Below are 12,455 nucleotides of genomic sequence, written 5' to 3' on the forward strand. Positions count from 1 at the left end.
CAGATTTACTATCATGGTAGGTCGAAAAGAATGAGAGATTCTCAGTAAGGAGCGCCTATCACCTTGCTTGGGAGTGGCTCTATCCAAGCAATACGGGGTCTTCATCCTCAAACCCTCTTGGGAGATCAACCTTTTGGTCCAAGATATGGCACGCAAAGGTTCCCCCAAAGGTCAAAATAAGCATGTGACACCTTTGTAACGACATCATCCCTACCAAAGTGAACCTAGCCAAGCGCCATATCACGACTGATTTGCCATGCGTGATGTGCAACCACGATGATGATACAATCCTTCACTTACTGAAGGAATGTCCTTTCGCTAAATGTGCTTGGTTATCGTCCCACCTTGGATGCCCACTCTGGGACTCCTATCCCCCATTTTCCTCTGGCCATGGACATTGCGGGTATGCTAAAATCTGAAATGTTTGATTCCTTTATGATGATCTGCTAGGCACTTTGGGGCGCTAGAAAAACAAAGCTTTGGAGTTCTAAATGTGGTCCTTCGAACACCGTAGTGCTCCGAGCTACTCAGTGGTGGCTCTCATTTCTCTTGGCCAACGAAATAGTGGTCCCTACCCCCTTTTGCAAGTTTCGGCAAAGTGGTCATGCCCTCATTCGGGTCGCCTAAAACTCAACATTGAGCCTGCTAAAACCAGGTCAATTGTTCAGGTGGCTACGGTCTGAAAATAAGGGATAATTCAGGAGGCTTATTGGCTGCCAAATGTGGAAGCTTCCATGATATTTTCTCCCCTCTAATCAGAAGCAATGGATGTTCTTATGGTTTGATCTGGGGGTAAAAAAAAAAGGGTTTTCTAATATCCTTTGTGAATCAGATTCGCTTCAGATTGTTGAAGGCTTGCAACAACCTTCGGTTAATCGATCTTCTCTTGGTCAATTAATCGAAGACATCAAGTCGCTGGCTCTGGTGGTCACTGAAGCTCCTATCATCCACGTTTGTCGTCAAGCCAATGTCGGGGCTCATAGACTTGCTCATCTCAGACTCTTAATCAATCAATGCGTGAATGGGCGGAGCATCCCCCTAGTATTATTATCGACATATTAGTTGTGGATTGCCCCACATCTATGTAAACCTTGAATGTACTGTTTTCTCTTTAAGATGAATGAAATTCACTATCAATTCCTTCAAAAAAAAAAAAAAAAAAAAAAAAAACTAGAGTAACCCTTTTTTTGGTTAACTGAATGGCACCCCAGTTTGCCTGAGAAGATGATTAAAAAGACAAATCAATATCAATACAAAAATAGAACCAACCAACCATTCTTTTGGTAGGTAGAAAAGAAGACGGACATGAAAATGCAGTAAAAATTAACTAGTTATAACCAAAGAATTGGTAAATCCATGGCATCATGGAGGCATGGACTTTCCTGACTCCCCCTCTCCCCTCAAAATTCCAAACCCAGCAATTCACATCAAGAAGAACTTACATGTAATGGGTAAACATCTAACATAACGTTCCGTCCAATAATACAATTTGTGATATTATGTTCTTGAATTGGAACACCATGTGACAGCAAACCTGTTTTATACAAGTTACTCTCATACCCCCTCCCACTAACCTTGAAAGAGATGTGTCTATTTTCATTTCTTTTCTTCTAATTCACACAAGGAAACTGACACCCCACCTCACTCCTTGTATACCTCTCATCTTCTTTTTCAATTCTCTCAAGCTTCGTGAATTTCCTCAACACTAACCCTCTTTAATGGCAGTGATCAAACACAGAAAGCTCTTCCCATCTGCACCAATTTCCACAAACCAAACTGATTGTCCAGACTTTTGCCCCGATTGCACGTACGACTGTTACCGTTATGCTGATTTCTACACACCACCACCACCACCACCAACTTCAGTTATCAATCAAACCAACCAAAATCACCATATCTCACCTTATGTGGTGCTCTTAGTCTCTTTGCTAGCTAGTTTTTTCCTTCTTATTGGGTACTATATTATTGTGGTGAAGTCTTGCACAAGTTGGTGCAGTCACAGAAGTAATGGATCTTCACCCTCTCAATCTACCGGCACGGATGAAGAGTTACTTGAAGATCAAGTAGACCATCCAATCTGGTTCATCTCCTCCGTTGGTTTGCAACAGTCAATCATAAATTCAATTTCAGTTTGTAAGTACAGGAAAGACGAGGGCTTGATCGAAGGGACTGAGTGTTCGGTTTGTTTGAATGAGTTTCGAGAAGATGACACCCTAAGGCTGTTGCCAAAGTGCAATCATGCTTTCCACATTCCTTGTATTGACACTTGGTTGAGGTCCCACACGAATTGCCCGATATGCCGCGCTAATATTATGAGAGAGACTCAGATCAGTACTTCCACAGACACAAATGGAGAACCCCAGATGGAGAATTCTGAGAGTGAAGATGAAATAGGTGCAAATAATCAAGTGGGATATCAAGACGTTTGCGAAAACAGAGCTGGGGTGGATGATGACGGTGAAAATATGCCAAAGCAGGAAATAAATTCAAATGAAAATTGGGCTCTTGAAAGAAGGTCTATCTCAATTATTTCCTCATTGGCTCCAACAAAGTTAGTCATCAAAGTGCAGAATGCTGACAAAATGCATTCGGACCTTGCTCGAAGGCGTCATTCTCCCATTAGGCAATGTCTACATATAAGCCCTATTTTGATGAAACGGTCTTTGAGACGTAAGTGGAGCAAAATTTCTGTTGTTCCCCTGTAAAGTTTGTTTAATTGTGTGAGATGTTTGTGCTGTAATATACAGATTTCTTGTTTCTTGACATGGAAAGTGACATTTTATTTGAAATTCTGACTTGTCAAAAAAGGAGATTGGAGCACCAAATGCAGAATCCAATTGCTGTCTGCAGAATAATGCTCAAGAAAAGTAAAGCTACATGTGGCTCATAAGAAATTCATAACAAGTTAACCGAAGTCCATCCATTAATCACTTATTTATTTTATTTTTTCATACACCAAAAGGAAAAGTGGAGAGCATCGAATCATGGTACTTTTTTGTACATGGTATTTTCAAAAAGTAGAACATAAAAATGATCTTCTGCAACCAAAACGTAAAAAATGAGCCAATTTCCAGTCCAAGCTAATCTAAAAGGAAAGGAAAAATGATGTACAATAATGCTCACCAAACAACTACTGATACATACATTTGGAATGTGAGGATTATAACTACAGATTTCCTTCTGGAAAGTGCTAGTGTTGGAAGCTGCCAACAAACAGTGAGTGTGTGAGAGTTGCGCGTAAAACCAACTTCTTAACCAAAAGATTGTACACTAAGTGGGACGTTGGTTCAGTTAAGTTATTTTTTGTGCCCCAAGCAAACTAGGACTTACAATTTTGGTGTGAATTTGGGTGAAATGTAAATGAAAGAGAAAAAGAAACTAAAACGAGAAACAAAACGTAATCATTTCATGATAGAGTCAAGATTACAAATATTTACAAAAGTAAAATATGGAGGAGTCCACTGAGGTCTCTAGGGTCGGATTGGATAAAATAGGAAATATTGCCTGGTAGAGGTGATCAAGGTAGTTGAAATTGCACGTCAACCAAATTATAACATGGGGTCGTAGAGCTATAAAAGTTTTAGATCCTAGGGTCGTAGGCAGTATTTATTTCGAAGGTAGGCTTTGAAATTGTAATTGAAGAGCTAGAGGTTTTGCTAAAGAGCAATTTGGGTTTGTATTGAAGAGTAGTTGGATTGATTAAAGAATCACTTAGGTTCATATAAGGAGAAATTAGGTTCTCATTCTTCCTTTTGCTACTCCATTGATTAAAATCCTATTCATTTTCAATTTTTGATCAAGATCCTTGGTATTAATAACATCATTAATTATTTCAATAATAAATTTTTTTTATTTCTAAATATATTCATTTAATGTTTAAAATGTTACAATTAGTATATTTACATTTATGACTAAATTTTTTATCATATATTTTTAGTTTTAGTTTGTACCCATTTTTAATTTGTACCAATTTTCTTTTCAGTTTTAATTTGTACCCATATATTAATTTCTTTTTGTGCCCATATTTTTTTTATTTGTACTTTTTATTTTTGCTAAATATACTCATTCTTAAATATACCAATTTGTACTCATTCTTAAATATATCAATTTGTTATATGTAACATGTACAATTTTTTATATAAAATCTATTCAATTTTTTTCTAATCCATTTTTAAACCTATATGGGTACATTCTTTTTTTTTTTTTTGATTTTAAAATGTATCCATGTCAAGTTTAATCGAAGAAATTTACTAACGTTATTAAGCCTAATATCTTTTTTCTTTTTCTTTTTTTTTTTTTTTCTTTTTTTTTTTTTTTTTTTTGTGATTTTGAAGAATGTACCCATGTACACACACACACACAATAGTATATTTATATTTTAATATTTTTAATCCCAGAAATTATGGTTTTTTTTATTATTTAAAATCTCATTTATATAAACAACTAAAATTTCTAATTTTTAATTAAAAAAATATAGTAACGTACATAGAAATAAATTATCACATTAATTTCAGGGACCTTGATCAAAAATTAAAAACCAACAAGGTTTCAATCAAAGATTATATATAACTAAGGACTGCATTCAAAGTCTCCCTTCATATAATTGTAGAGATTGAGCAGTGAAGAAGAAGCAACCTCAACCTTTAACGCTGAGTTCAAGCACAGATAGATCGGTCATTTGGCTCTAACGATGACTATAATTCTTGATTGGTGGCCTTCAGCTGTGTCTTGTGGTGGCATCAGCATGTTGGATGACATGTTCCTTGGCATTTAGGGAGGCGAAATATTTCCAGGCTTGGTTGGCTGCACGCATACACACTTCGGGAAGAATCCTATCCAAGCCCTCGAATGGTTTGAGATGAAAAGAGTTGGTCGTCCGATCCCTAAGATAGGATCCTAGCTTAGGTTTCGAAATTGGTGGACCAGAGTCGCATGACTTTATGTAATAAAAATTGTTTGATCCCACAACAAGCGTTTTTTTTTTTTTTTTTTAATATTTATGGCCCAAACAACAATATAATTAAAAGAAATAGTAACAACTAGATGAGCCAACTTCTAGTCGAGACTAACAATAATATGAAGAGGTTGGAAGAATTGTGAACTATCAGAAACTGGAATGAGCATACAAATCAATGTAGAAGTCAAGGATTGAAATACGATTGATAATATAATCAATGTAGGAGTCTAAAGTGCGCGTTACTTGTACACTATAACCATTGGTAGCCTGCATGAAACCTCTCTTCGCTGAGCGTGGTGGCTGCATTTTTTTTGTTTTTTTTGAAATAAAACTTGGACTCATTTATTGAGTCTTGTGTGTGTTATATTCGCCACACTACTAATTCAACGCTCATAAATTAGTTAAGTTGGCTTTATTTTTTTTAGCATGAGTCCTTTTGATTTGAAATTCTTTTTTTTTTTTTTTGGTCAAACGATATGTTTTGTTAGATTAGTCACCAACGGAGTTTGAACCTATATCGTCATACATGCACTCAACACCTTTCCTTTAATTTGATATTATTCCCGATATGCTTCTTGAAAAATATAACTTCTCTTGATTATCAATTATACAACTACCGTTTCATAAAAAGAGGACAGATGTCTCATGATCATTGGTTGTCATAATCACTGCCACGTCAGCCAAAGTTGTTAAAATATTTATTAGATGTTAAGTGTTCGTTGGTTAATTCATTACAAGTAAGCTTCTATTGTGCTTAGTATATCAGGAATTGCAACTCACAAATGTAATCAGTCAGTCACCTTTTTCAGAAATACAGAAACCTCAGCTCTTAACTAAACTTTTCTCTAGCTATTCATCATTATCAATTCTTCATTGTTCTTTGGTTTTTCTTCAATGTAGTTAATAACTATTTTCTCAAGTGAGTCATAGATGCCGCTAAAATATTCTACCCCCTTCTACTGAAAATATGACTTTAACCCCTCAAATTCAAATTTTTTCCATATAAAACCCGACATAATTTTTTTTACCAAGAAAAAAACCCAGTGACTAGGATCCACCTAAGTGAATTCATTAATTACATATTACTTTACACATTTTACATTTTTTAGATGCCTAAAATAACCCTATTGCATATTTGATGTGCACAATTAATTCTATGCAAATTGTAAGGAGAGAGTTAATAATTTTGCAAAAAGAAAAATAAAACATTAATGTTAAAAAATTCATTGCATATTAATATCAAATATGAGAATTGTTGGCTTAATTCTATGTATCTGGCATTATGAGTTCATATATATATTTTTACAAAAAAAAAAAAAAAAAAAAAAAAAACCTGATATATGTAATAATACATTAAAAAAAAAAGTAATTTACCTACCATTTACAAAAATGTTATTTGATTCAAAATGTGTGTATATATGTGTGTGTGTGTGTGTGTGTGTGTGTGTGTGTGTGTATTTATATAATTAGACCATATTAATTTACCTACCTACTATTTGAAATGTTCATTTCCAATTATGCAAAATATTGTATATGATCAACAACAAAATATTGCATAAACTTAGGAATTGGATCATGCTTTTGATTTAATCTTTTACCTACAAACAATCATATACATATTACTTTATATATTTTTATCAAAAAACGTCCCTAATAGGTTAATATATGTAATAATACATGAAAAATAATTTACCTACCATGTATACAAAAATGTTATTTCATTCAAAATATATAATCTATGTAGTGTGTGTGTGTGTGTGTATATATATATATAATTGGAACAAATTAATTTACCTACCTACAAATTAATTTTCAATAATTTACCTACAAAAAATTATACCCCGTGTGTAATATAATATCTTTTTTTCACTAATACATAGAGATTAATTTACCCATAACAAGAAGAAATATAATTTGATGTATTATATTGAAAAATATTATGTCATACCTATATTTATACAACAATAAAACGTGCCTAATATATGTAACAATACATGAAAAATAATTTACCTACAAGTTAGAGAAGTATTAGTTGATTCAAAATATATAATACGGATTTAGTATAATTTTTTTTTAATAATTGGAACAAATTAATTTACTTCCCAATTAATGCAAAATATATATATATATATATATCACAAAAAAGGTAAATTTTTGGTATGATATGGATACAATTAATGCAATACAACAGTTTATATATTTTATTTCACTTTTTCTACAACTTTTAATTTGAAATAAATTTAGCGATTTGAGAAAGTTGCATGGGTGTAAATAATTTGTATTAGTAGGTCAATAGTATTCCGATGTGGCTATAGATTTTAAATTTGGACTTTTATTGGACGTTCAAATGTAGATGGGTTTTTATTTAAGAATCATGAATTGTAAGGGCCAAAATCTAAAGCACCTAGTATTCTATAGGCAAAAAATTGTAAAGCTAATAGCTTTCTGTCTTTTCTTGGCCCCAGTATAACATGTCAAAAGCAGAACAACTTTAATATGAATTGCAATAATTTCTTCCACGAAACTTCTTCATTCCTTTTTAATGGTAAATGAAGCTTCTTCGCTCTTGCGCTCAGAACTTATAGATGATTAACTTGTTAGAAACGATAGCTTTTTAACATTGAGAATTTCGTCGTGAGCCCTTAAACACGCCAAAGTGCTTTGTCCTAAATTCTTCATTCATGAACCTTCTTTCTTGCTCACAAGTCAACATTCTAAAGCTACCAAAGCGCAATATCAAAAGCACTCCAGTAGTAATAGTAATAAGATCAATTATAAACAAAGCAAAATAAGATAGGTCTGAGATGCAGTAAGTGCACGTAGAAGTGGTCGGGTTTCGTGTGCATGTTGTTTTTGCTAAATTTTTTGAGAAATCTCGACGATACTAGGAAAAAATTAATTCAATTTAACCAATAAAGAACACAAATAGGGGATATAAAGTGTTACGGTCTTAACCTCGTCCTAATTAAAATTTAGGGTACCTCTCATACCGATCAGGAATACTATTTTCAACAGATGAAACAGCCGTCTGATTTCTAATCCATCGTCTTCAATCCCGGTTAGCCAATTTACTTTCTTCTTCTTCTTTTTTTTCTTTTTTTTTTTTCAGAAAAAAGGTTGTTCATTACTCTCACACAAGCCTCAAAATTAAGTCAACTTCCACATTTGGGATTAATTACATTTTCATAGACACCAACCTTTTCTTTCCTCTGTAACTTGTCCCGCGACAGCAATAAAATGCTGCAAACCAAAATGCAAATCTCATTACGTTGAACTAACTTAACTGGAAAAAAAAAATTCCAACACGACTAAATTAAGAACCAATTGATTTATCATATATAATCTTCCTGTCACAACATTTTTGTTTCTCACAACATGTATACTCATGTGCATGTTGTAAAAACGAGTTTATCCATAATGCATGTGCAAGTTAATCTCAATTAATAGAAAATGAGCTAGGGTTATATCGATGGGTATATAGTTTAAGTACAAATATTCGACTGTACAATGGGGACCCTACCCTCCAATTGTAGGAATTGTCTCATTTCGATCACGAGTAATGATAGGGAGACCAACTATTTAGACCAAATTTTATAAATTATATGACGTGATTGTTGATGATTGAATTATTATTTAAGTGTTGATTAACATATTTATTTCCTATTGATGACATATCATTTGATTTATAAATTTAGGCTAAAAAATTAATCTACGTAGCATTATTCAGTCATTCCATAATTCAAAATGTTCGACTCCCAATGTTATTCCAGCAGATTTATGTCAAAGTATGTAATTTATTTGACGATGGAATTATAATTTGCATCTGGGACACTACTGTATCATAAATTAAGTAATGATAGAGAAAAATGGTACTTAATATATCTTTTCTGGATGAGGATCCTCCTTGTGAGTATTCTTAGAATCCTTTACATTCTAATCATTCATTGTATATCGTACGGTCAGTTTTTATTAGATACTATTTATATTTAATTTTAAATAAAAAAATTCAAAATGATTTCTATCCGCATAATTTACCATAAACAGCATAATTTACCATAAATAGTTAAGATATGATATCCTTAAGATCCCCGCCATTTAGATCCGGATGGGTCCAAATCCATCTTTTCTGTCTATTTTGTTGGTTTTATAGGTATTGGGAAGATGCTGTTGCAGTGATTATTTCAATCATTGTGCCTCACTGTAGACAATTAGATTAGTTTAATTTTTTCTCAATAAGCAAACATACACCATACAATATAATGCAAAAGAGACGGAAGAAAAATTAATCCACCCAAACAAAAGGATTAAACTTTCAGCTAATTAAAGTCGACTTCTTGATTAATGCTGCGCAGCATTTGATTAACAGCTGCTGCTATTTCATCCACTGTATTGAGGAGGCACCCTTCTTCAATCTGTCCCAATTCACAACAAAAATTAAATTGTTTTCTAAAATTATAAAGACATATATAGTGAATTTAGTAAAGAAACAAAATGATAATTTGTTCTTATTTGGACAATTTTTTTTTAGTGCATGAACTCGAAGGATTCACATCGGACCCACTTGATCGATGCATACACACTTACACAGTGCAAAACCAAATGACAAAAATGTAACTTGTTCTTATTAATTTGCAGACAAACATTTTAGTGCAGGGTAATTTTAAGAAGATTAAATTTGGAGATTAAATTTGCAAACTAAATGATGTGTCACCAATAGGTTTAAGCACGTTTATCAATGTTTAAGTAATAAACCAATCATCAACTTCTATGTCCTTTAGTTTTCAAAACTTTATCTTCTAAATTTAGTCTTCCTAACATTACTCTTTAGTTTATGAACTTGTAGCATTCCCATCATCACATCCCACTTGCTGCAAACGCAGTGCAAAACCAAATGACAAAAATTTGGTGTGGAAAATAATATAATAAGACGGTGTGAACTGATTAGTTGGTAAAGTAATCTTCTTTTGTCCTTTAAATAGCCTGAGATTAAAATCCAACTTTATTAAAAGCTTAGTGTTCCCGTCACTTCCTTGTTTACTGTACTCCTTTCATTGTTTTTCAATAATAAAAAATAAAAAAATAATAAATAATAAAAAAAAACTCCTGCAATTGTTGATAGGGTTAATTTTTGAAACAGTTACTAGCACTCTAAATATTTAATTATACATTCAAAACAACCTATATTAAAAAAAAAAAATTACACTTACAAGAGATGCACGATAAAATTTTTAAAGTGACAATAATTATCATTTTTTCGGCCAAATGGATATGCTTTCTTGATAGGACAATATTAATTATGAAAAGGTAATGCAATCATTTGAAAAGACTTGGCTGCAAAACTGTAAAACTAATTACCTTAACGCTAACTGAGTAGAGGACCATTTCATCAGCTGTGGTGACATTAAGGTGAAGAACACTGAGCCTAAGGCTTTGAAACCCAGCCACCATGTTCAACAGCTGTCTAGGCCTTTTCTTGGAAAGTATCTTCAGGTTGGCATGGCTGTCCACCATGGTCACTTCTATGTCTGCTGCTGCTGCTGCCCACTGGTTGTTGTTATACTGAGTCGTATTCAACTCGTTCGCTTGGAGACCAGCTGATTGGTTACACTGTGTTGCTCGAGTTGAGAATTGTGGGAAGGTGAAGAACTCAGCCAAAGGTTGTTGCTTACTCCTCTTGTTGCTGTCCATCGACTGCAAAAGCTGCTCTAGCTCCTTCACAAAGTTTATGGCACCCCCAATAATTGATGCTTGGTCACCCTGTACCAAATATTCATAACAAGATTAATTTGGTGCAATCCCAAAACATATGGCTTTATTATGAAATTTTTTCAATGATAAGGGTTAATCCCAAAAAACATTTAAATCTAAAGAAAATGTAGATGCAAAAAACTTCTAACTGAATTGGTTAAGCGCATTTACTCTCGCATTTGAGGTTCTGCGTTCATGTATCTCCCTCCCGTAATATCACATTCGTATAAGGAAATAAAAATAAAAACATCTGCAGCTATATCTGGCTAGGAACCCAATAATGAATTTTATTTTTGTGATTCAAATTTAATTAAACTAACCCTTTGAGCATAAGATTGTGGCATCAATGATCTGAGGACAGCAAGGTACTCATTCATTTGCTTGCGCCTGTTGCGCTCCACAACAATGTGCGTCATCCTCTGGTTCTCAATTTCCTCCTTGTTCTTGCTGCTCTTGGTGCGATGCCGTTTGCGGCGATTCGTTGTTGCAGGTGGTGGCGGGGGCGGTGGTGTTTCCATGGCAGAGAGGTGTCCTGGTGGGCAAGATTGATCAACTGTGCAAGCCTCAGGTGAGGAGTTAGGATCCCAATCTTTCACATTTTGCAAAAGTGAAGGAAATGATGAGCAGTAGTCCCAATTTTCAATGATGCCTTGTCGGTCTTGTAAGCTGAAGTCACTGCCCCAAGAACCACCTCCATTAAAAGAGTAGTAATCTTTGCAACCAAAGCCAAATAGGTACTCTTGTGGGTAAATCACAGCTTCTAATGCCATGATTTGATCACTCTAATAACTTTTTAACTACTGCAGAATCTGTTTATGGTAGTGAGTGAAAGTGTACGAGGGGCTTTTGTGTGGTTCAAAAGGGAAAAGGAAGTTAGAAGGGTGAGGAGGTTTTTTCTTTCCTCTAAAAGAGAACCCAAATCAAAGAAATTTTTATTAGGGTTGAAGTTAGCTATGCCAAAGCACTACACCCAAAAGACCAAACAAACACACCCTTTTATCATCTCTAAATAAGAAACTCGATCTGGTTTCTTTTTAAATGAGCTTTAGCCAAGAAAACGAAAAGCTACATTGTGTTGCACGTGAGATTTCGTGTAGACTAGTCACTCCACCAGAGGTTAAAGAGATTCTCTTTTGCTTCTCTCGCTACTTACATGAAATATGTTCACTATCACATTGATATCCTGATCTAACAATGTACTTACATGAAAAACAACTACGCACAACAATACCCTAAATCAGACCTCACATGATAGTGAACTCTTTCTATGTAAGTTCTCCACCCAGAAATAACAACTATATTGGTTAGACTAAATAAATTACAGAAACATTTTATTTGTATTCGAGCTACTGATTGCACTACTGATTACACCTTGTACGAAAATGAATTTGATTGCGTAAATAAGTACAATCAATCGTCTATACAAACATGCAATGACTGAGTGAGTTATGACTCTAACCATTTCACATTATAAACCTAGCATGCATCAATGGCTAGAAAAATCCAAAAGCTCACTTGTGTAGATAGATTACTGATGTACGTCTCATCCTTATGAGTTTTATGAGTAGTACAAGTACAAATTTGTATACCCAACCGACAAACTCTCAAACAACTATTTAGTATAGTGCTATTTTTCTACATATATAAGTAAAAGGTCTTAGTTTCAAGTTCTGTAGATACTAATTTCGATACTAATTTATTCTCTCTTCTCTCTTAATATAAATATATTGTAGTTTAAACAAAATAAAAA

The 12,455-nt window shown here is 33.8% G+C and overlaps 1 protein-coding gene and 1 pseudogene across 1 annotated transcript; one reads left to right on the forward strand and one right to left on the reverse strand.

Annotated features, from left to right (window-relative positions):
* The first annotated feature begins 491 nt into the window (after positions 1 to 491).
* On the forward strand, positions 492 to 2,763 carry LOC103940297 (annotated as a pseudogene).
* A 6,407-nt stretch (positions 2,764 to 9,170) lies between these two features.
* LOC125475930 (transcription factor bHLH96-like) lies at positions 9,171 to 12,067 on the reverse strand. The gene is made up of 3 exons (XM_048581398.1): positions 11,026 to 12,067; positions 10,313 to 10,714; positions 9,171 to 9,369 (listed from the first exon to the last, which is right to left on the reverse strand). Exons 1-3 carry the CDS (start codon positions 11,473 to 11,475, stop codon positions 9,274 to 9,276), a joined length of 948 nt encoding a protein of 315 aa, XP_048437355.1. The 5' UTR covers positions 11,476 to 12,067; the 3' UTR covers positions 9,171 to 9,273.
* Positions 12,068 to 12,455: the final 388 nt, after the last annotated feature.

This window comes from the organism of the source record quoted next, unplaced genomic scaffold, assembly GCF_019419815.1.
Source record: "Pyrus x bretschneideri cultivar Hongxiangsu unplaced genomic scaffold, Pyrus_bretschneideri_v1 Contig17, whole genome shotgun sequence".
Classification (NCBI taxonomy): Eukaryota; Viridiplantae; Streptophyta; class Magnoliopsida; order Rosales; family Rosaceae; genus Pyrus; species Pyrus x bretschneideri.